Here is a 24,747-nt window from a genome sequence, read left to right on the forward strand (position 1 = left end):
AATAAATAAATAAATTAAAAACAATCTCATTAAACTTTGTAAATGGTCTCCCCTAAAGACTATCTAGGTCAACTAAAGAGTCAAGAATAGACCACTCAAACTTTGAAAAGTCACTGTCAAGTTAAATATACCGATAGTAACTCATAATCACAAATGTAAATATTTAATGGTATACTATTATGTTAGAAGACAAAATATTAAAAAAGTACAATACAAACGGAGGAAAAGTATAATAGATGCCATCGCCTTAATGCAATGTTTGCTTACATTTCCTTTTCATCGATTAATTTTGTCGGCACGTACAGACCAATTCTGATCCCTGGCGTCTTCGCATTTATCTTTGTACCTCTGAATACTGAGCCGCTGTTTCCTCGTCCCCTATACGGCCTCTGCCTCACTTATTCAAACAGCCTTTGTTCATATCCACTCTTCCCACGTGACCGTGGGGCTGAAATGGATCCGCTTGTCTGAACCGTCATCCCAAGCCGAGGAAGGAGCGGAGCAGAAAGCAGCAGAAGAAAGTCAGTGAGAAGCAGAAAGGGGAAGGAAAAATGCAGCAACATCTCATGCAAATGCAGCCTATGATGGCTGCAGCCTACGCTTCTAACAATATTACAACCGATCACATCCAAAAGGTAATGTAAACATCAAATAACTGCAACATTCTAATGTTTATTTTCACTCCTGAAACTCTCAGGATTAGCATGACTATCAAGGCTTTAGTATCCCATCTCTAGGGTTTCATTGCGTTAGGGTTTTAAATGTTGAACTTATTTCTTTTAGCGTAGGACTGCAGCCGGATGGGCCCTTTTTGGCTCTATTATTTAATTTAACGAAAAAGCAGAGGGCCCATATGGAGGAAGATGCCATCTGACTTGAAATTTGATTTTCCCAACTCTTTTCTTTTCCAAAGTGACATTTTTTGTTCTTTTAATTTTGTTTAGAAGCTCCCCTATTTTCTCTATTCAAGCTTCTCCAAGTTCGTATTTGTTCTCTAGGCACGCGTCTTCAAAGAGGATGGGTATAGAGTCTGTTTGTGGACCGTCCAATTAATAAGCTAGCTCATCGAACTGTCAGAGATGATGTTAGTAGATTAGCAGTTTTATTCTTATCAATTTACTTTTCTGTCTCCTGTAAATTGGTAAGACCTTACACCTTTCATCTAACTTGATGTATGAGAGAGCGCATTATTGTGCATACCATACCATTTGGCACAGAAGACTTCCAAGAAGTGCCAGCTTTGTCAAAATTCACCTGGAAAATGCATTTAGTCACGTCTGGGGTGGTGTTATCGCAGCCTTATTGATGCAGAGACCATGCCCTGCAGGTATTGAACTGGGGCCATCATCGTGCCATTAGCTCCTCCCTATCTAGATGGTAGACCATAACACCCTGTTTTGTACCTATATGAAATCACTGGCTTTCTTCTTTAAAAATAAGGAAATCTGATTATTTTAATTGTTGTGCCAATTTGCTTTGCTTGAGTTCTACATATCAAATTAGTTTAGTTGTACTAGCGTGCTATTCTGGTTTACAAAAATCGTCAATCTCTCTCTCTCTCTCTCTCTCTCTCTCTCTCATTATAAGGCACAAGCAACTGTTCATGCAAGAATACTGTTTACCAAATGCAAACTGACAAGGATAATAGAATAGTCAAATGATGAGTCTGGCATTATCGACTCTCAAGTTAAGAGAACTTTTTTTCTTTGTACCCATGAAACCTTATGATCATTGCCTGTGTGGAGCACACTTCTCGAATGACCCACATATCTTCATCATGTCAATAATACTGGGGTAGTTTGTTTTGTTTTTTGTGTAGGAAATCTAAAGCTCGCTAATATAATATATATCTGTAGTTGTACCCTTAAGAAAATTAAGAACCTTGTTATAATGCTAATTATAATAAATGGAAGACAAGGCATCTAGATAGACCATGCCCTCAATGCCTTAATCTATATTTTTGCATTCTTTTTGTTTATTCTTTGCATTTTTATACGGATTTTCAATTAGTGTTGCCTGGGATGCAATAAAAAAAATTGTTTTCTTATTTACTCATGTGGATTATAAATTTACACTTCATTTTTCTGCAGAGAGTGGAGCATTTGGCTTCTGATCCTCTTTAAAGTGATAATATCTCTAGAGTCCAAATCATAATTGATGATGGTGATTAATTTCAATTTTCCTCAGACCTCAAACCAAATTGGTCTGTATAGCCATAAATTTTGATAAAAATGTGATTTGCTCAGGCTGGCTGGAAATGTGATCGAAAAGTTGTATTTGTTGGCAAAATTATCTTTGAGTTCTTACCAATTGAAATAGCTTGGAGAGGTTGTAATATATTACACCCAAATTAAGAGAATTGTCATGGTTTAACCTTTCTTGATTGCTAGGTTTTTTTTTTAAAATTATCCTAATGCGTACATATTATATCTTTAGTATTACGGCAATAGAGGTTCTTGGAAATTTGGAATGTTATAAAGTGTTACTGGAAGGGATAAATGGAAACTGCAATGACAACATAGATGTGATGAGAAATGAAGTATTCAAAACTCGTGTATAATAAATGGATCTTGTGTACACACAACTTTTCAAAATTTTAGATTTTTATGAAGATTCAGTTTATCTTACACATTGCTCACATAATGCATATAATATATTATAAAACTTTATTCCACATAAGTGGAGATGCCTGTAAATCAAAGTATGTGAAATCAAAATCATTAAAAAAAAAAAACACCAAGAGAAATATTACTTTTAATGAAATATTTAAAACTTTAAAATTAAAATTAAATTGCGTTATCGTAGCTGCCTGCAATAGTATCAATAATTTGAACTTCAGTATTTGAAGGATATAGCATCAAAATATATTTTTCAAATCTGAATCATACTTCAATAGATCTCTCTCCATGTTTGGTGTTGAACAAACACTTTTGCTTCCTAGACCTTTCCACATTCCATCTCTAGTTTGACATGCCTCTACATTCTCTCTAAGTACTTTTATTAATTTATCATTTCCATTATTCATTGAGTTATTGCTGTCCCATATCATATGAGGATCTAATTTAAGTAACCAATGAAAGCTCAAGATAAAATATGAAGTTTTGAATGTACATGCATTGCTCACATGTCAAGGCATTAGAACTCTATTTCTGTAAAATGTGAGTAAACTAATATTACGACTCTGAAATAAATTTAGTATGTTTGAGCAAGCTCCTTGGATGAGAACACTAGGGGATGGAGGGACATGATTTTGTGGTGAATTTTTGGGGAGGCCATTTTAAACTGACAGCAAGGGATGGCTATTAAAAGTGAAAAAATATTGGACATTTCAAATTTTAATATGAGTACATTGAAAAGTTATTGATCATATACATTATTGAATTTAATTTAACACTAGATTTGGGCTAAGATTTCACATGAGGGTTGAGAAACGAATTAACAAACTTCATGCTTTCATTATTAATTATATAAAAATAACAAAATGCCCAAAAGCTTGTACAAAATGACAAAAATGTAGAAAATATGTTGCTACCCTCAATTAACATCCTACTAACATTGATCAAAATCAGAATCTTGAGTCTAAGTCATTGCCATTATAAGGGATTGTCTCAATGTTAAAATGATTAAGTTATGGAGAGTGACACACACCTTGAAGGTTTGTGTGGTCTTAAATGCTTCAATTTGGGCGATGATGGGGTGTCTATTCTTTAGACCCAACACACATAAAGTATTTAGGTCAAAGTTTTATATAAAGTATTTAGGTCAAGTTTTATGTATTTAGGTCAAGTTTTATGCATGAGCCAACTTGAGAAATTTATCTTGATTTCGTCATTAGGATAAGATAATTTTCTTGGGATTTGTACAGATTATTGTGGGGTCATTCTTCCCTATTCTATATTGATCTAGAGTATTCTATAAGTTGTTTTAAGTTGTTTTTCCTATTTTGTAATAATCTAGAATTTTCCGTAGACCGTCTTAGCAAGTATAAATAGAGTTTTAGGTTTAGGTTTAGGTCAAGCTTGAGAGCAAAGTTTCTGGATACAAAGTTACCAAGAGAAGAAATCTACAGGAAGAGCTAATGTATGTACTGTTCATTTGATAAATTAAATATAAGCATTTTATAATCTATCTCTTGCTGGTGCTGGTTCCTATTGCTATTGTGTTTGCTTCCGTTGTGTTTTACCTCTACATCATTTTTGGTATCAGAGCTTGGGGAAAGCTCTTGAGGCAATTAGATTTTATGTCTGGATCGAAGTCAGAAGCTAAAACATCAAACATGGTCACCAATGCTGAATTGGCAAAGAAGATGCAAGAACAAGAGAAAATCAATAAGTGGTTATTAGATGAATTTGAGAAGATGAAGGGCCAGATAGAAAAGAAAGCAAAGGTTTCCTCAGAGCAAGAGGAAGAAGGGGAAGAGGAGGATACCCCAAAGCAGGAGGTGGTTAACTTACCTGTAGACCAGAGATACTTTATAGAAGCCCTTGAGAGAGTTGGTAAGAAGGATGCCAAAGGTGACCTACCCATCTTCTCAGGAAAGATGGATGCTGATGTTGTTGTGGATTGGATAGAAGCCTTGAACAACCATTTTGAATGTGAAAATATGGCAGAGAAGGATAAGGTAAAAATTGCCAAGTCAAAGTTGAAGGGACCAACCCTCACTTGGTGGAATTTCATTCAAGGAGAAAGGGTCAAAGAAGGTAAGAACATGATAACTTCATGGGAAAGGATGTGTGCCAAGGTGAGAGAAACATACTTACCTGAGGATTATGAAATCCAACTTCATCGAAGGAGACAAAGTTTAAGACAAAAGGAGCTAGATGTCACTGCCTATACTGAAGAATTTCAAAAATTAAGCCTGAGGTCAAAGCAGAGTGAATGTGAAAGTATAAAAGTTGCTAGATATCTCAATGGATTGAGGTTGAACATTCAAGAAGAACTTAATTTATTATGTCCAGATACAGTACATAAATGTTATCCACTAGCATTGAAGGTGGAAGCCAAATTGAAAAGGAGGCAAGAACAAAATAGCAGAGGAAGAGGAAGAAATCAAAGGGGAAGAGGAAATTTCCAAGGAAGAGGACAAAACCATGAAGATCATAAGGAGATAAAGCAAGAAACCAGTCAAAGTGAAGGAAATTTCAAAGGTAACTTCAGAGGTGGAAGAGGAAATTCAAGAGGTGGATTTGGTGGTAGAAGGTCAAGTTCAATTGTTTGTTTCAATTGTAATAAGGAGGGACATTATGCATCTAGGTGTCCACATAGAGCAAGTTCAAGTTCACAAGGTGAAAGAAGAACCCATTTGGTACAAGATGAAGACTACCAAGAGAAGGAGATGGCTGACTCAGATAGTGTACCTGAAAGAGGAGAAAGTTTAATGATGAGAAGAACACTTTTGAAAGTGCCTACTACCATGGAACCACCACAAAGAAAAACTATCTTTGACTGCTTGCAAATCTGGAGGTAAGGTATGTAAAGTCATTATTGATTCAGGATCTACTGAGAATTTAGTTTCTCTTGAGATGGTTGAGAAGTTAAAACTTAGGAGAATACCTCATCCTTTTCCTTATAAGGTTTCATGGCTAACGAAGGGTCAACAAACTCTCGTAAATGAGCAAGCATGGGTTGATTTTCAGATTGGAAAGTATAAGGACAAAATTTTGTGTGATATAGTTGATATGGATGCATGCCACCTATTATTTGGTAGGCCCTGGCAGTATGATTTACAGGTACAACATGATGGAAAACTCAATATATACACCATCAAGAAGGATGGAAAGGTGATTAGATTGATTCCATTTGCTGATCATGAGGAAGTGGAAGAAAATAAGGAGAGGGAAGCCAAAATTATGATGGTTAATAAAAAGGAATTCTTACGAGACATGAAAGATGAACCTAAGCCTTGTTTTCTTTTGATGCCTAACCCACAACCACAAGAACTCATTGGAAAAGATAGAAAGGAGGTTAAAACAAAGAAGGCAATTCCTAATGAAGTGAAAGAACTTTTGGATAAATATGAAGTTTTGATTTCAAAAGGCATGCCAAAATCTTTACCACCTATACGAGACATTAGTCATTGTATTGATTTCATTCCTGGAGCTACTTTACCCAATAAGGCTGCATACAAGATGACACCACAACAAAATGAAGAGATTGCCAGACAAGTAAAGGAGTTACTCGATTCTGGCTTGATTACGAAAAGTTTAAGTCCATCTGTTGTACCTGCTGTTTTGGCACCTAAGAAGGAAGGAACCTGGAGGTTATGCATTGATTCTAGAGCCATTAATAAGATTACAATCAGATATAGGTTTCCAATGCCAAGTATTGAAAATTTGCTTGATTGTTTGGGAGGTGCAAAGTATTTCTCCAAGATTGACTTAAAAAGTGGGTACCATCAAATAAGGATAAGAGCCGGAGATGAGTGGAAGACAGCATTCAAAACCAATGATGAATTATATGAATGGAAGGTAATGCCATTTGGACTCTCTAATGCTCCTAGTACCTTTATGAGACTTATGAATGAAATACTCAAGGACTTCAATGGCAAGTTTGTCATAGTATATTTAGATGACATATTAATTTTCAGCAAGACAAAGGAAGAACACCTAGAGCACATTGACATGGTTTTGAGAAGACTTCATGAGGAGAAATTGGTAATAAATTTGGAAAAATGTTTGTTTATGCAAGAGGAGTTGACATATCTAGGTTTTGTGATCTCCCAAGGTTGCTTGAAGATGGATAAAGAAAAGGTAAGTGCTATATTATCCTGGCCACCTCCAAAAACAGTTGGCGATGTTAGAAGCTTTCATGGTCTTGCTACATTTTATAGGAAATTCATAAGAAATTTCAGTCATATATTTGCTCCTATGTTAGAAACTATTAAAGGAGGAAGGAAGTGTAAGTTTGCATGGAGTCAATCAGCAAATGAAGCTTTTGAGTTACTTAAGAAAAAGGTTAGTGAGCAGCCAATTCTTTCTTTACCTGATTTTAACAAAGTTTTCCAAGTAGAATGTGATGCTAGCAAAGTTGCTATAGGGGCAGTTCTTAGTCAAGAAGGAAAACTAGTGGCTTTTTGAAGTGAAAAACTCAATGAAGCCAAGCAGAAATACTCTTCATATGACTTAGAAATGTATGCATTGGTTCAAGCTCTCAAAAGTTGGAGACATTACTTATTGCCAAAGGAGTTTGTTGTGTATACCGATAACCAAGCACTTAGTTTTCTAAATAGCCAAGACAAATTAAGTCATAGGCACATGAAATGGATGGAGTATTTACAGGCCTATACCTTCACCATCAAGCATAAGAAGGGTATATCAAATAAGGTTGTTGATGCTCTTAGTAGAAGGAATCTGACTGTCTCCCACATATAGCTAGAAAGTGTGGGAATTGAAGCACTCAAGGACATGTATGTAGCAGATCCAGATTTTGGTGACATCTACAAGGTATGTATGGAGTTTGGTGAGAGATACCATGCTGATTTTCCTGATTTCTTGATACAAGACAGACTTCTTTTCGAAGGAGGACAGCTATGTGTACCCAGGTGCTTTATGAGGACAAACATTATCAAAGAGAAGCACAATGGAACAATGGGTGGACATTTTGGTTTGGATAAAACCTTAGAATTGGTTAGAAGGTACTGCTATTGGCCTAAACTTCAGACTGATGTGAGAAACTTTGTGGCAACATGTATGATTTGTCAAAGGGCCAAAGGAAGGACTACAAATGTTGGGCTTTATCAACCTTTACCAATACCATCTAGACCTTGGGAAAGCATAACGATGGATTTTGTAATGGGCTGCCACGGACACAAAAGGGGTATGATAGTGTATTTGTTGTAGTAGATAGGTTAAGCAAAATGGCTCACTTCTTACCCTGTAAGTCACCAATGATGCTTCTCATATAGCAAATCTCTTTTTCAAGGAAGTCATAAGGATTCATGGGCTACCCCTCAATATAGTTTCAGACAGGGATGTGAAGTTCGTAGGACACTTTTGGAGAACTTTATGGAGGAAACTTGGAACCAATTTATCATTTTCATCAGCCTACCACCCTCAAACTAATGGCCAAACATAGGTGGTTAATAGAACATTGGGCAATTTGTTAAGAACACTCACAAGACAACATGCAGCAAAATGGGATGTAATCCTACCCCAAGTTGAATTCGCATATAATGACTTCATCAATAGAAGTACAGGAAAGTCACCATTTCAAGTGGCATATGGAATTCATCCTAGAGGGATTTTTGAGTTAAGAGATATGAGTTCACAGCAACCAGTTAGTGCCCAAGGAGAAGAATTTGTTACTACCATAAAAGCAATCCATGATGAAGTCAAAGCACAACTTCGAAAAACCTTTGACAAGTATAAGAAGCATGCAGATCAGAAACGAAGACACTTAGAATTTGAAGTGGGAGATTTAGTATGGGCAAATCTCAAGAAGGAGAGGCTACCAAAAGGTAAATCTACCAAACTTATGTTGAGAAAACTAGGTCCTTGTAAAATATTAAAGAAGTTTGGACCAAATGCTTATGAGATTCAATTGCCACCTGAGATTGGCATTTCTCCCATCTTCAACATAGTAGACCTCACACCATTCAAAGCACCCATTGACGAAATTGATACAGGACAGATTGCTGATATAGAAGACATTCAACGTCTACCATTTAAGCCGACACCACAACTAGATAGGATACTTGACACCAAAGTCATTAAGCAGCGAAGAGGAAAGGAGTCCAATCAGTATTTGGTAAAACTCAAAGGTTATTCGGATGTAGATGCTGTGTGGATGATTGAACAAGATATCAAGAAGCAAGGTACCACTCTACAAGAGCTCATCTCAAGTGGGCTTGAGATAAAATTTCCTAGGGAGTATGGTGCAGGAGCACCCACATAAAGTATTTAGGTCAAAGTTTTATATAAAGTATTTAGGTCAAGTTTTATGTATTTAGGTCAAGTTTTATGCATGAGCCGACTTGAGAAATTTATCTTGATTTCGTCATTAGGATAAGATAATTTTCTTGGGATTTGTACAGAGCATTGTGGGGTCATTCTTCCCTATTCTATATTGATCTAGAGTATTCTATAAGTTGTTTTAAGTTGTTTTTCCTATTTTGTAATAATCTAGAATTTTCCGTAGACCGTCTTAGCAAGTATAAAGAGTTTTAGGTTTAGGTTTAGGTCAAGCTTGAGAGCAAAGTTTTTGGATACAAAGTTACCAAGAGAAGAAATCTGCAGGAAGAGCTAATGTATGTACTGTTCATTTGATAAATTAAATAGAAGCATTTTATAAGCTATATCTTGCTGTTGCTGGTTCCTATTGCTATTGTGTTTGCTTCCGTTGTGTTTTACCTCTGCATCAACACCCGTGAGAAATGTTGCTCCTTGTCCCCACTTACAACAATTAAGAGCAGTAACTCTAAAAAATTAGAGAAGTTGGCAGTTGTGCAGTATTTATCGCATATGGTAAACTAGTTTAATGCACACTATAGTACTCATAAGAAAATATAATGCAGAAGTAATTGCAAATGTTTCAGGAAACCATCATTGTATATTTCATTATTGTTTTTCAAGTACATCACATGACAATACAATATCAGAACCAAGATAAGATCCCAACCAAGATACTTTTCTCGTTTGTGACAAGGTGTACATATACTACCCAAAGGGTTGCGACCAAACCATCATGTCATAGTAGATTTCCCTTCGGTTACTTAACAACTTCCTAACAACATATTTAACTATTCTTGAGAGACAATACAATTTTATGGACAACACATGGCACATCCTAACTTCAGAATTGACAGTCCTAAATATGATCAAACTTGAACTACATCTCAAGTTGTTGATCCCAGAGATGCCAAACAAGTTTATGAGTAAGTGATATGAGATGAATTGGCTGGGTTTCCATAAGCATGCTTAGTTTCTTGCTGATGGTAACAGTAGCTGGGGAACTTGTTGGTTGAATAAAAGTAACTAGAGCTCTTGATGGCAAATTTCAGAGAGCAAAGAGAGGAACCTTTTGAAAGGAGGAGCAAAACTCTGTTAATTAGATCTAGAAAATAATATGAAAGCACGAATATGAAGTGGGGATTGTATTGGAAATAGCTGTGTTTAAAGCCTCACGTGTGTAAGAAAGGGCAGCTTTGAAAGAAGTATATACAGTTTATGTGCTTAATAATATATTTCTAAGCATGTTCTTTCAAACATAGGAAAATAATAATGTTCTTTATATCTAGCATTTTATTGCTTCTTTTATGTATGAATATAGATTGCTAGACTAGATTGTTTGGAATATGATTCCTTACTTTAGGACTGCATCAACAGAGATATGGCAGTTGAAATCTGAGTGACAAGATGGCTGTACGGATTTATGTCCCTTTTGAAGGTGTGGTTAGATCCAAAAGCATGCAGAGAATTTGCCGAGTCTCAGTATGACTAGTGATGTATATGATAAGATTTCTTCAGCAAATTTAGACTTTACCTATATAATGTCTTGGTTTGTGGATGCTACTAAATTGATCCACTGGGTCTTCAAAATGATCAAAGTTGGTTGAGTAAATCAACTAGTAGGAGTGCTTGTAACATTTTATTACATCATTACGTAGGCCATTTCTAGGGACTGAAAAGGGAGACATCTAAAGTGGACTTTCATATCATATTTAGATTCATTTTGAAATAATATGCACGTTAAATATATAACGCCCAATTACTTGTGCCTATGCAAAAGTTGTAGACTTTACATCTAGCAGGAATTGTGGAATAACATAGTAGTGGTTTTTGTTGATGTGAATTTGATAACCACACAATGTGTAGGATAGAATATCAGGTATTCGACCCTCTTTGGAACAAGGAAACCCCAAATATTAAACCATGTAACAAAATTGTGAGATCAAAATACAATATGTACTTGTGACTTTTTGTTGGGCACAACTCAATGTTATGATGTTGATGCAAGCAATGGATGAATAACTAGGGCCAAAGGCACACCCAACTATCCAAGCCACCCTGCAAGAGTTAACACAACGGAAGAAAACATGAAGAACAACACCAAGGAAAGAGAGAACAAGGATATATTTATTGATTCATCAAATATTTAGCATACATGCCCAGCTGTAAGGCCTTCTGGGTTACGGCCAATTACAAATGTACAACTTCCAGATCTCCAAATCAGCTTTTTAAATCCACATATCTCTTTTTCTTTTGAACTCTCCCCAAAAATCTGCCCTAACCCTAAACCTAAACACCCTACTTATACTTGCCAAAATGGCTTACAGATAATTCTAGAACATAGAGAAACCACAAGTCGGCCCTCATCAAATATAATTAACTATACCAAAATTAAATGTGAGCAAAGTTGGCCCAATTGGAACTAGGCAGAATGAACTAATGTGCAGGATTACAAAGAAACCCAGGATGCTCTTGCATCATATGTGATTTGCTAGTAACCATGGGGGGACTTGCACTTCTTTTGTGGAGGATCAATCAACTTTATTTATGATAAATGATATGGCAATTTGAGCTCTTCAACAAATAGTGACAATGATTTGAAAAAAAATGAAAAAAGGATATGGGTTTGGGAATTCGAGCAAGAGAAGGTGCCATCTTCAAAGGGTGCACAAATGATTTTCAAATTACTCATACAAATCAAAACCATAAAGTATGCATATTAATGACCATGATACAATTGAAGTTAAGTACTTGGCAATGACTTCGGCCTAACCTTTCTTTGTTACTTACAATTACCATGTACTAAAAAGTATAAATGTAAAGATTTACTGTGAATCAACAATAACATTTTCCATCATTTACTTGGACAAAATAACTTTTATAACTTTTAACTTTGACTCAACATAAACAACCTTTAACTAAGTGAGAAATATGGATCACATGCAACACTTAAAAACAACATAAGTATTCATCGAGCTTCAATGAATTTGATTGATTTATTTCGACACTATTTTGGCAAGAATTTTGCAAAAATTCTCCTTTACAAACTACATTACACAAAAATGTGTTTCTTGTCCCTAGAGGACTCACTTCCATCCTCGAAACGTTCGGGGACGATGAGACGAAAAGGAAATGTCCCCTATCTGTCCTTGATTTCAAAAACAATAGGAAGCTATAGGAAACGCCTCCTGCATTTGGGGATGGTGATCCATTCCTAAAATGCCTAGGGGATGCATGGAACGTTCCCAATCTGTCCCTAAACAAGAAAGGGGAGGCACGCCTTGATTTCAAACATTCTCCACTTGCCTAGTCTTCCCCATGTTGAAGAATTCAATGAAGATACCGAGGTGTACGATTTCTAACCTTGTCTCTAGCTATAGAAGAGCTATGCGAAATTTGTAAAGGTGAATAATGCCTTCACCATGAGACCATATCAGGAATTGCAAGGCTTCGTCTAGAGGAGATTATCCCATGAAGCCATTTTCGGTGTCACTCAGTTTGGCAGTTATTTCATTCAGTTCCCTTCCTTCTCCTATATTAGGATAGCTTGCTTCAATGACTTCCCGTGCAAATTACCAAGGTACTTGGATGATAGGATAATCCAAGTGGAGCTTTGCCAATAAATCCTACAAGTGAATACTCTTTGTGTCGATGCACAAAAGGCGGGCATTCCTTTTCCTTTAACCATCAAGACTTATTCATGTGCATCAAGGGCGAATGAAAATGTTGAAGGCATTCAGGGAGAAATATAAGATGGACTTCTATTATTGAGGCTCAATATGACCCCGTGAATCACATCAGAGACAACTTGGAACAGGGTCCGATCTTTAGGCATGTCCTTGATTTTGAAGACTATTGGGCTGATTGTGCCACAAAACTAGAGAGCAGAGAGATTTTTCTGGAGGCTGACAGTTCAACAAATAAACTTGTATAAGGTGAACATTTATGTGGAAGGAATTGAAGATGATGGGCAATATATATGCAGTTGTCAACATACATAAGGGAAATCAAGGATACCCCCATTGATTCTACCCCACCTCTGGTGCCTACAGCTCAAACCTTGGATGAGCTGATGGTTGGCATCATCAAAAGAACATACTGTTAGAAATAGGGAATACTGAGAGGGGGGTCGGGGGTGTGAATTAGTATTCTACAAACTTTAGCCCAAAACTGGATATAATTAATTGCCTTATAAGTTGCGTATGAAAGCAAACTAATTATACTGAACAGTAAACATAACCATGTAATAAGAGAACTCATAACACCATATTTTGTTAACTAGGGAAACCTTGGCCAAAGGAAAACCCCAGTGGGGATGGTACCCACAAAATGATCCATTAATCAAAATTATCTGGTTAAAGATATTGACCTGTTAGAAGTCTATTACGTGCATATAGTGGCTCGGTCCTTGTTAGAAGCCTCAATCCTATTAGGAGATGTTATGTACAAGTACAAAATGTATGCAAAAAGAGCCCACTGCCCAAACATGCAATATACAATGTAATTCCTTGATACAAAAAGATGGATACAAAAACCTCTTTGCTTGCCGCTGATATCTTCAATATTTGATATACTTCTTGCTGCTCTTCATAAAACTCGCAATCCTCTGATCATACATCAGAATTCGCATCATATAAAGTTCGCATAGTCTTCCTTAGAAGCACACTTAACTTCGCATTTAGAAACTTTCCTTTATAGCTTTGTAATTCTCAAAATACTATCCAATCAGCCTTCAAACTTTCATACGCTTGACAAAATATATTATTACAACTTGTTGTCTTAGGGATAACATCTAGGATGTCGTCCGTAATTAATTAAGTAATTAAACAAAATAATTCCTTAATCTGTGGCTACCCATTTTTTGTCATACTCTGTTCCTGTCTGTATACTGCCGTAACTGGTAAAACTATTATATCTCCTTCCATACTGATCGTTTTGGACTTGCAGACTTGAACATGTCATCCTAACATTCTGTTTTGTCTGTACCTAATTGCACACGTGCCCATAATACCTTTGTCAACTGCACATATCAAAACTGTATCCGCTATGCCAAATAAACTAACTGCTACTTAGACAATTTTCTAAGCATGAATGTTATAACTTCTTCTTCAAGGTTTGCCTTCTTCATACTGAAGATATGTTGCCATAAATGACAACATTCAATATCTACTTTAGCCAAATTGCCAACACATACAAATAGGTAGAGGGGACCAAGGCGAGGAGGAAAAGAATAGGAGTGTCGCCTTTAACTCCTAATCCTACATAGGCCTAAGGCGAGCCAAAAAAGTGCTAAGCTGGTTGATGATGGAAGCCAAAACATTTCAGCTGCCTAGACTTAATCATTGCTCTGTTCCGAAATGACAAGTGTCATTCTCCTCCCCTTTTGGGCTTATCCTCTACCTTCTTGAAGATGCTATCTTTGTAACAATTAGAAGTTAAAGGGCCTATATGTAATGTTTTGAAAATCCATGAAAATGAGATTTTTGAGGCATTTTCATTTGGACATTTATATTGATCGACCATGGTTTTGATATTTGAAACTATTGTTAAAATGTTGTTATACCGTTGCTATTATCATTTATGTTGTTATACTATAGTTATAACTTGTGATACAATGATTTGTTTGCATGTTGTCTTGTTAATAATCAATTATTGACATCTCTCTCTCTCTCTCTCTCGCTTCCTCCCTCCCACCCTCTCTCCCTCTATAACATATTGATATATTTTTAAAACTTCACACATGTATGCACACACATATTTTAAAAATTTGTATATTGTCATCCTTGAAATGTCGTGGAACATGGTTTAAAAATGAATGAGCAAGCCTTATATAGAAGCTTCAAGTACAATGGATGGCTTAGATTGATTTAAGGTCAACAATCAAGATTATTGAAAATAACCCTAATCAGGGTTTGCCTTAACTACCATCTACACGCATTAAATGATGTCCAAAGATAAAATTACATTATTCTGAGATACATATCCTCATGAGGATAGACCAATGAGAAAATTTATGGGGGAATGCATTAAATGTGTTTCGCATGTCTACTTGGAACAACTTGATTGGTGGAGATGAGTGGGCACCTCTTGTAAACTAAAAATTAACTCCCCTTCTTGATCCTCATTTTAGATCATTTAAATGTTCTTGAAAATGTTCTTGTTTTGATATCTTGACCTCGATCCTTTTTCGTGATTTGAACTGGTCAACCATCACTCTCTTGTTTGGGCTTGATTATGGTGCTATCACTTGCATTGTTTGTTCATCATCATCTTCGATGTAATCACTTTGTCTTTGAACTTGACTTTCCTTATTCCATGGAATGTGTCTATTTGCAATTCAACCATCACCTTTGGTTGTGGTTTCTAACAAATTTGGATATAAAACATTGATCATCATAATCCTTTCATCTACATTGTTGAAGCTATAGTGTTACAGTGGTTCCTCCTTTAAGCCTTGTCGTTGAACTTCCATTTCGTTTTCCAATTCTAACCTTCTTTGTTAACTTGATGAGTCAATATTGACCTTGATGTTGAAATCACCTTGTTCGTGAAATGCTTTGCCCCATGCCTTCTTTCTTTTCATCTTCCTCTTGAAAATCACTTTTCAGTTGACCTCTTCCATGTGCGAATCCTTGCAAAACAATAGGAAATAGTTGTGTTAGAAGTGAAGCATTTTGTAAGAAGATTATCACTAACTACTAATCAGATTTTGAAAGAAATCAACTTATGAAGATATCTTGTGCATGATTTACAAACTTTCAACGTTGTGCATTTTATGAAATCTGTCATGTCCCCACTCTAGCTCAGTCTAACAGAGACATGTGAGTCAGCTTATTATGGGGTCTTGTAGGCTGACAGGGTTGGATAGAGACCCAATATGGTTATTCAGTGTTGGGGACTTGGTTTTCTGGTGGGTATTGATCAGTTGGGTGATGTTCCTTGTTTTTAGGAGGCAGTTCCTACATTTATGGGGTTCATTCCTACTTTTTAGGAGGTATGATCATGCCCAGGGTTGGGTTTCCATGAGATGACCCTTTGGGTTCAGCTTCAGAGGGATAGGGCTTGTTTCCTAAATTTTAGGAGCATCCCTAGATTTTAGGGATGAGACTGCCAATGGATCCTTGATTTTCGACTTCAGTCACAGACAAGTGATAGGATGATTTTATGGTTTGTGATGTCAGTTAGGCAGTTTGTGGCTATTTGGGTTATATTTTTAATATTTCCTAAGTTAGCGTTTAATATTTAAATAAGGCTAAGCCATTTTGGAGTAATAAGGGAATTTTGGCCTCATGTGGATGCGTATCCCATGTTATGATAGCTCGTTGGAAAGGTCTTGAAATTCTCTAAATCTTCCTCTTTGGTCTCAGGGCAATTCGGTGAGCGGATTTATTACTATGGTGGAAAAGGTCATTTTCTAGTGACATGGTCACTTTAAAATAAGATTTAATTCATTTTTATAGCCAACGCCAATTGGGGGTCACTTTAGGGTTCGAATTGCTTTGCAAGGGGTTATAAGGAGATGGGCGCCATTTCTCATGATTATGCATATTTTTCAAACACTTCTTTTCAGATTTGCTCTGCTGGAGCGATTTGCATTCTGGGACGCAAACCCTAGGGTAATTACTGGGTGGGACGTAACCCTCAGCAGCATTGGGTATTGGTTTGTTAGTAGTTTCAATAGTATTCAGGAGGAAGGTAGACGCCACTTCAGTTTGGGCCTACAGTTTGTTTTGTTGGGCATGTTCTTTGGCGTATGGAAGGTGAATTCTAGCAGCCGTACACTACCATTTCTTGCAGCCGTACTTGCAGCCGTACTCTATCATTTGCAGCACTTGGATACATAGAAAAATCGGTTACTCAGCAACAGAATCTTGCATCTTATCAGCCCGTTTTCATCAGCCAGTTGTGGCATCATTGTTAGAGGAAATGTACTGGATCTTTTATTTGGCTCTTTAATTCGGAGATATGCCTGGTACGATTTGTATCAACTCTGACTTTACTGCATATTGTTATTTATTTTCAGACTCTTTTCTTGCCATTTGTTACTTCTCATTTCTATGTGGAATAATCATCAAAAACACAAAAACAAACAAACTCTTCTGCATTTTCGTCTAGTTCTACAAGAAAATATTAATAAACAGGAAAAACAAAAATAAAATAAATCTACAACAGATTTGCAGCAGAGATCCATCAGGGATCTTTCAGTGGTATCAGAGCTTACATCCTGCCAGCCTGTAGGGTTTGTGAGAAATTGTCACAACAGATTTTGGCATCTGGGTATTGGATAAAAGTTTTTGATAAATCATTTCAGCATCTAGGTAGTCACTAGTTGGTGGATTGAATACAAATCTATGCATCCTGGTGGAGAAATACACAGATTCTACGAGCGCAGGAGAAACCAGTGGCAAGCAAAGGCCGCCAGAGACGCACAGATACCAGCTATGGGTGAGGCACAGGGTGCTGCTGGCGACGGCATGCCTACAGAGGCAGAAGAAAGAGAGATGGTGCAGACCCTATTCACTACTCAGCCCAGGATCGCTCAGGCTCTAGACAGGTTACAGGATACCTTGGAGCGTTTGGAGATGGGTGGACATAGAGGTAGGCAAAGTAGATCAGTTTCAGTGGCTGGTAGTCAACGCAGCCATCAGTCCCATTCTTTAGTTGGGAGCTCCCTTCATTCCAGTAGGAGGCATCGTCATCGTACACCTACTACGAATAGGCCATTGCTTCCCCAATTCATACCAGGTGAACGGCTAGCGCAGGTGGAACCACCAGAAGTGGGGTTTCAGGAGTCAATTTTGACGGCCACAGCTGAGTGGAGAGCTCTACCTCTTGAGGTTAGGGACGTCTTCCCTCTTCCCCAGTATTGTGCACAGCGTAGAGATACAACCAAGTTCAGGGGAGATTGTGGTAATAGACTACCACAACAGTAGCAGAATTATGACCTCAATAGAGCTACTGGGAAGATTACATTGGCCCCATATAATGGCTCAGGAGACACTAGTGCACGAGCTTGGGTCCACAAGCTGGACATATACCTTTCATTGAGGCCCATGCCTGAGTGTGAGGCTATTCAGTTTGCTGTGTTGCATTTAGAGGGGATTGCCTATGATTGGTGGCACCATGGATTGGTCACCCAGGATCACGCCTTAGTTCACTCCTATGCTGAGTTCACCGAGCGACTCATTGCACGATTTGACTGTAAGGATACAAAACTTTATTACAGGGAGTTGGCTCACCTTAAACAAATTGGTCATGCAGAAGCCTATATTAATGAGTTCCAGCATATTGTAGTTATGGTACCGGATATGCCCCAGAAATGTAGTGTGATGTTGTTCATTGAGGGTTTGCAGGATAGACTAAAAGGATTGGTACGTGCTTTCCAACCAACTACTCTTAAGGAGGCTATTGATGTGACATTGAGATTGGATACTGTTCCCACTTCTTATCAGGCGGATAAGAAACCATTTAGAGATTCACGGCCTGCACAGAAGGCCAATATGACATAGAACAAAGGAGGGACCTCGTCTAAAACTCCTTGGATGAATCAGGAGACGAGGAATGAATTGAGGAGGAAAAAGTTGTGTTTTTCCTGCAAAGAACCATGGGAACCAGGACACCGTTGCATGGGTAAAGGAAAGGTTCATTTGATTGAGGTGACTTCTGAGTTAGGAGATGAGGAGGTTCCTGATACTGATATTGAGGATAATACAGAGGATGTTGAGCATTTTTCGACACAGTTGGAGTTAGACACCGCTGAGCCTGTGGCATCAGCTAAAGTAGCTATGGCTACCCTCTCCAGTTATCCTAAGTTTCATGCCTTCCGGTTGAAAGGTACACTTAAGGGTAAGCGGATCACCAGTTTGGTAGACACAGGTGCTACGCATAACTTTATTGATCAAAAATTAGTTGAGAGGCGTGGCTTACAGTACGAGGAGTTTGGTGGTTTTGGAGTGAAGGTGGTTGATGGTGCCATTTTGGGTTGTACCAAGCGGATTCCACAGCTTAGTATTCAGAAGGGAGATTATACTTTGACTGATGACTTCTATGGGCTTCCCATAGAAGATTATGATGTGGTTTTGGGCATGCAGTGGTTACAGGGTATTGGGCGTTACATTATTGATCACCACCGTATGCAGTTAGAGTTTCTTTCTGGCGAGCAGAAGGTGATTTTGAGGGCAGCGTCAGATGGTGGACCCAGGGAGGTACTTAGCATAATGGAGAGTCAGTCTCTATTTGCTAAGCTTTCCAAATGTGAGTTTGGATTGGGGGAGGTGTTATATTTGGGTCATGTGATCAATGCTGAGGGGGTGAAGGTGCATGAAGAGAAGATTCAGATGATTCAGAATTGACCTGTCCCTCGGAACATTACTGAGTTACGAGGGTTCCTTGGATTGTGTGCTTATTATAGAAGATTTGTGAAGGGTTTCTCACAGTTGGCAGCACCTTTGACAGATCTCACAAAGAAAGGATCGTTCAGATGGACAGAACAAGCACAGGGGATCTTTGATAGACTCAAGGAGGTTATGAGTACTTGCCCCGTTTTGGCACTACCTGATTTCTCACAGCCATTTGTCATAGAGTGTGATGCGTCGGGCTTGGGTATAGGAGCTGTGTTGATGCAGAATAGACACCCCATTGCCTATGAGAGCAAGAAGTTGCAAAACAATGAAAAGTTGTACTCTACCTATGATAAGGAAATGTTGGTTATTATGCATGCGTTAGCCAATTTTAGACAGTATCTTGTTGGCAGTAAATTTGTGGTGAGAACAGACCATAACAGTTTGAAGTATTTCCTAAATCAAACAGAGCTCAATGATCGACAACAAAAATGGGTTAGCAAAATTCAGGCTTATGACTTTGATATCGAATTCATAAAGGGGAAGAATAATAATGTGGCTGATGCACTCTCTAGGAAACCTTCATTGGCTGCCCTATGTTCATTGAGCGAGATTTCAGCAGATTGGAAGGCTCAACTTTTAGTTGAATACTCCAAAGATCAGCATGCTTGTGAGATTATGGAGGGATTGATAGTGGATGACAGATATAGTGTGGTAGATGATATTATCTACTATAAAGACAGGGTTTACCTTGTTCCGGGTTCTCAGTTGAAGGAACAAATTTTGCATGCTCTCCATGATATTCCTACAGCCGGACACCCAGGATATGGTAAGACTTACAGGTCGGTATGTGAGAGATTCTCTTGGAAGGGTCTCAAAGATGATGTTTTACGCCATGTCCGTGAGTGTATGACTTGTCAGCAGAACAAGTCGGAGCATACCTACCTAGCGAGATTATTGCAGCCCTTGCCTATACCGGAACAGAAGTGGACAGGGATCTCCATGGATTTCATTACAGGTCTTCCTCGGGTTTAGGGGAAAGATTGCATCTATGTTGTTGTGGATAGGCTAACGAAGTATGCCTACTTCTTTCCCATTGCATTAGATTTTACAGCATCGCAGGTGGCTGAGTTGTTCTTCAGGGAGGTGTTTAGACTTCATGGTCTTCCAAAGACCATTGTGAGTGATAGGGACAGCATATTCACGAGTTCTTTCTAGTAGGAACTTTTTACACTAGCTGGTACTTTGTTAACACCTAGTACTAGTTACCCCCTCAAACGGATGGGCAGACAAATGGTTAACAAATGGGTTGAGGGATATTTGCGTAACTATGTGTCAGGGCAGCAAAAAGCATGGGTGCATTGGCTGCATTTGGGCGAGTATTGTTATAATACTACGCATCATATGTCCATTGGCATGACGCCTTTCAAAGCTCTCTATGGATATGAGGCATTATCTTTCATTGATTTGGCATTTGGTGACAGTAGAGTTCCCTTGGCTCAGGATTGGTTACAAGAGAACTAGGATGTCATGAGATCTCTTAGGGAGAATTTACAGCAGGCCCAAAATCAGCAAAAGATGTACGCTGATAGGCATAGGATTGAGAGGGCATTTGAGGTGGATGATATGGTCTTTCTGCATTTACAACCATATCGGCAAAGCACCCTAAAAAGGGGGGGGAGCTGAGAAGCTCAAACCACGTTTTTATGGTCCATACAGGATACTCAGGCGAGTGGGAGAGGTTGCATATGAGGTTGAGTTACCACATGGCAGCAAAGTTCATAATGTATTTCATGTATCTTGCTTGAAAAAGGCCCTTGGACAGCATATTATAGTTTCACCTGAATTACCTCCTATGGATGAGGAAGGTAAATTGATTTTGGTCCCTGATGAGATTCTTGAGGTGAGGGAACGACGGCTGAGAAGCCGGGTGATTCGAGAGTATTTGGTTCGATGGAGAGATCTTCTCATAGAGGATGCCACCTGGGAGGGTGAGAGCATTTTACAGCATCCTGCATTACAGTTGCTTGTGGGCAAGCATCTCCGAGAGGGGAGGACTGTCATGTCCCCACTCTAGCTCAGTCTAACAGAGACATGTGAGTCAGCTTATTATGGGGTCTTGTAGGCTGACAGGCTTGGATAGAGACCCAGTATGGTTATTCAGTGTTGGGGATTTGGTTTTCTGGTGGGTATTGATCAGTTGGGTGACGTTCCTTGTTTTTAGGAGGCTGTTCCTACATTTATGGGGTTCATTCCTACTTTTTAGGAGGTATGATCATGCCCAGGGCTGGGTTTCCATGAGATGACCCGTTGGGTTCAGTTTCAGAGGGATAGGGCTTGTTTCCTAAATTTTAGGAGCATCCCTAGATTTTAGGGATGAGACTGCCAGTGGATCCTTGATTTCCGACTTTAGTCACAGACAGGTGATAGGATGATTTTATGGTTTGTGATGTCAGTTGGGCAGTTTGTGGCTATTTGGGTTATATTTTTAATATTTCCTAAGTTAGCATTTAATATTTAAATAAGGCTAAGTTAATAGCCATTTTGGAGTAATAAGGGAATTTTGGCCTCATGTGGATGCGTATCCCATGTTATGATAGCTCGTTGGAAAGGTCTTGAAATTCTCTAAATCTTCCTCTTTGGTCTCAGGGCAATTCGGTGAGCGGATTTATTACTATGGTGGAAAAGGTCATTTTCTAGTGACATGGTCACTTTAAAATAAGATTTAATTCATTTTTATAGCCAACGCCAATTGGGGGTCACTTTAGGGTTCGAATTGCTTTGCAAGGGGTTATAAGGAGATGGGCGCCATTTCTCATGATTATGCATATTTTTCAAACACTTCTTTTCAGATTTGCTCTGCTTGAGCGATTTGCATTCTGGGATGCAAACCCCAGGGTAATTGCTGGCTGGGACGTAACCCTTAGCAGCATTGGGTATTGGTTTGTTAGTAGTTTCAATAGTATTCAGGAGGAAGGTAGATGCCACTTCAGCTTGGGCCTACAGTTTGTTTTGTTGGGCATGTTCTTTGGCATATGGAAGGTGAATTCTAGTAGCCGTACACTGCCATTTCTTGCAGCCGTACTCTATCATTTGCAGCACTTGGATACATAGAAAAATCGGTTATTCAGCAGCAGAATCTTGCATCTTATCAGCCCGTTTTCATCAGCCAGTTGTGGCATCATTGTTAGAGGAAACGTACTGGATCTTTTATTTGGCTCTTTAATTTAGAGATCTACCTGGTACGATTTGTATCAACTCTGACTTTACTACATATTGTTATTTATTTTCAGACTCTTTTCTTGCCATTTGTTACTTCTCATTTCTATGTGGAATAATCATCAAAAACACAAAAACAAACAAACTCTTCTGCATTTCCGTCTAGTTCTACAAGAAAACATTAATAAACAGGAAAAACAAAAATAAAATAAATCTACAGCAGATTTGCAGCAGAGATCCATCAGGGATCTTTCAAAATCAATTTTGATTTTTTGTTCTAATTCCTGATTTTTCACTTGAACGCAGCAAGCATATTGCCCAATTGGCTTTAAACTCAAACCTGGTCGGAATTTTGAAAATTTTGGGTTGTCACAAAGTTTTATTCAGAGTCTTCAGCTTGTATTTGGAAAATCTCTTTGCCTTAATTCTATCTTAATCCAACTTGAATGTTATTAGACACTCAGTTTGTTCTCTCAATTTTGATATTTGCTTCTAATAAGTTTGCTCTCCCTTTAATTAAGTTGCTGCTTGTTTGCCTTGGATGATTGAAGTGAAGTGTTGAATCTCTCTCTTTTGGGCTGCCCTCAAAGAGTCCATGTTTGTTGGGGTTCAAGAAGGCCAACCTGGTCTATGAATTCCATTTCGTTTAATTTTCTCATACTCCTAGAGGCTGACCCTTTTGTGGTGCGAATTTCTTCTCAAAAGTGATCAATTATTTTGAAAAGGTATTGAATATCTAGCCGAAAGGAGGTTGGATTTCCGACCTTGCTTCTGCTTATTGCAAGTCCATGCTTGTTCTCGAAACAAATTGAATTCCGCACTGACTTTGGCAAATTGGATTTTTATTCCATTGTTTGGATTTTCACCTCATTATTCATCGAGTCTCACTTTGCAATTGGAAATTTTATCTCAATGGCTGAGCAGAAATCTTTGCATCTTTGGGCTTTTATCCCAAGGGATGTCGAATCTTTGTCCTCTCTTGGAAATTTTCATTGAAATCAGTATGCCAAAATTGCAAGTGTTGGAAAGTTCTCCTGCAATGCTCAGATTTTCATCTTGCTTTTAGGTTTTTACTTCAACATTCAAATTAGAATTCCCATCCTTGATTTAAATTTGCAGAAGTGCCATTTGAAAGTTGGATTACAATCAAGTTAAGTTTGAAAAAATACTTTGTTTCACCTTTCTCTAAAACATTTTATCTTAGTTATCGGGTTCGGACCCTGTTGCCCGGATCCAGGTTTGGATTCATGTGGGTCCGGGCAAGTTCCTTATTTTGGATTGTGGGTCCACCCGGGTTCGTGTCAAGGCAAACCCGAACGGACCCACAACGAACCCAGGCGGACCCCTGGCGATCCAAGAGGACCCACAACGAACCCGAGAGGACCCACAATGAACCCAGGATGACCTGCGGGTTTACATTCACGAACCCACCCACGAACCCAAATGGGAATTTTTTGTTTGCCCGAACCCACAAATCCAAACCTGCCCCCCAACCTGAATTGACAAATTAGCATTTTATTGATTTGCAGGTTGGATTTCACCCTTGGGTTGGGAAATTTAGCCCAATGGAGGTTGAATTTCCGACCTCTTTTGGTCGTTCACATTAAGATCAGCTTCAAAAATTTCATTAAGTGTTGAAATTCTCTTCATCAAGCTGGGCAAAAATCATCCTTGACTTAGGAATCTTGCCATGCCTTGCAATTTTCCCTCACAATTTAGATCAGAAGGAATTTGCTCACACACTAACTTATATCCTCAAAATTCTTGAGAATCCCACTCAAGACTGGGTGGAAATCCTCATGTTGTTAGTATTTTCTTTCCCACGTAAACTAGAAGTGAGCAATAGATTGGAATTTCCACCAAACTAGATCTAAACTTAAAGAAACTTTACCCAAAACAAAGGCTAGGCCTTGGCAATCCACTTGTGTAACTCTGTCTTGTAGGTCGAAATCTCATGACCAACTGGACAAACCACTCAATAGAATTGAAAATCTACTAGGCATCATGGCTTGACAATTGAATCTTCTAACTTCCTCAAAGATCCAAACTTAGAAACCAAGAAAGGACTTGCACGTCTGCATTGCCCAACCTTCCCGCCTTATCAACCTTTGGAACTTCAAAGTTGTGACCAAGCTAAAGACTAAACTCGCAAACTACTGGACTGCCAAGCAAAAAGAATGGGCTCCCATTTGCAATAGGGCAATGGTGTGAAAAGGTCACAACAGTTTTTTTTTCATCACTTG

General features: G+C 38.3%; 1 protein-coding gene across 2 annotated transcripts in view; it reads left to right on the forward strand.

Annotated features, from left to right (window-relative positions):
* Positions 1–261: 261 nt before the first annotated feature.
* Positions 262–24,747, forward strand: part of AN3 (SSXT family protein) — a 108,007-nt gene continuing 83,521 nt past the window's right edge. Inside the window, exon 1 of one of the 2 annotated variants that reach the window (XM_089788204.1) lies at positions 262–635. In XM_089788204.1, the coding sequence (XP_089644330.1) occupies positions 552–635 (84 nt within the window). In that variant the 5' untranslated portion in view covers positions 262–551. Of the gene's footprint in view, positions 636–1,185; positions 1,328–24,747 lie in introns of those variants that run through there. The other variant, XM_089788207.1, reaches the window with a different exon arrangement.

The sequence above is a fragment of the Cupressus sempervirens genome, chromosome 6 (assembly GCF_028749045.1).
Source record: "Cupressus sempervirens isolate cs-2001-9-10 chromosome 6, ASM2874904v1, whole genome shotgun sequence".
In the NCBI taxonomy this organism is placed as follows: Eukaryota; Viridiplantae; Streptophyta; class Pinopsida; order Cupressales; family Cupressaceae; genus Cupressus; species Cupressus sempervirens.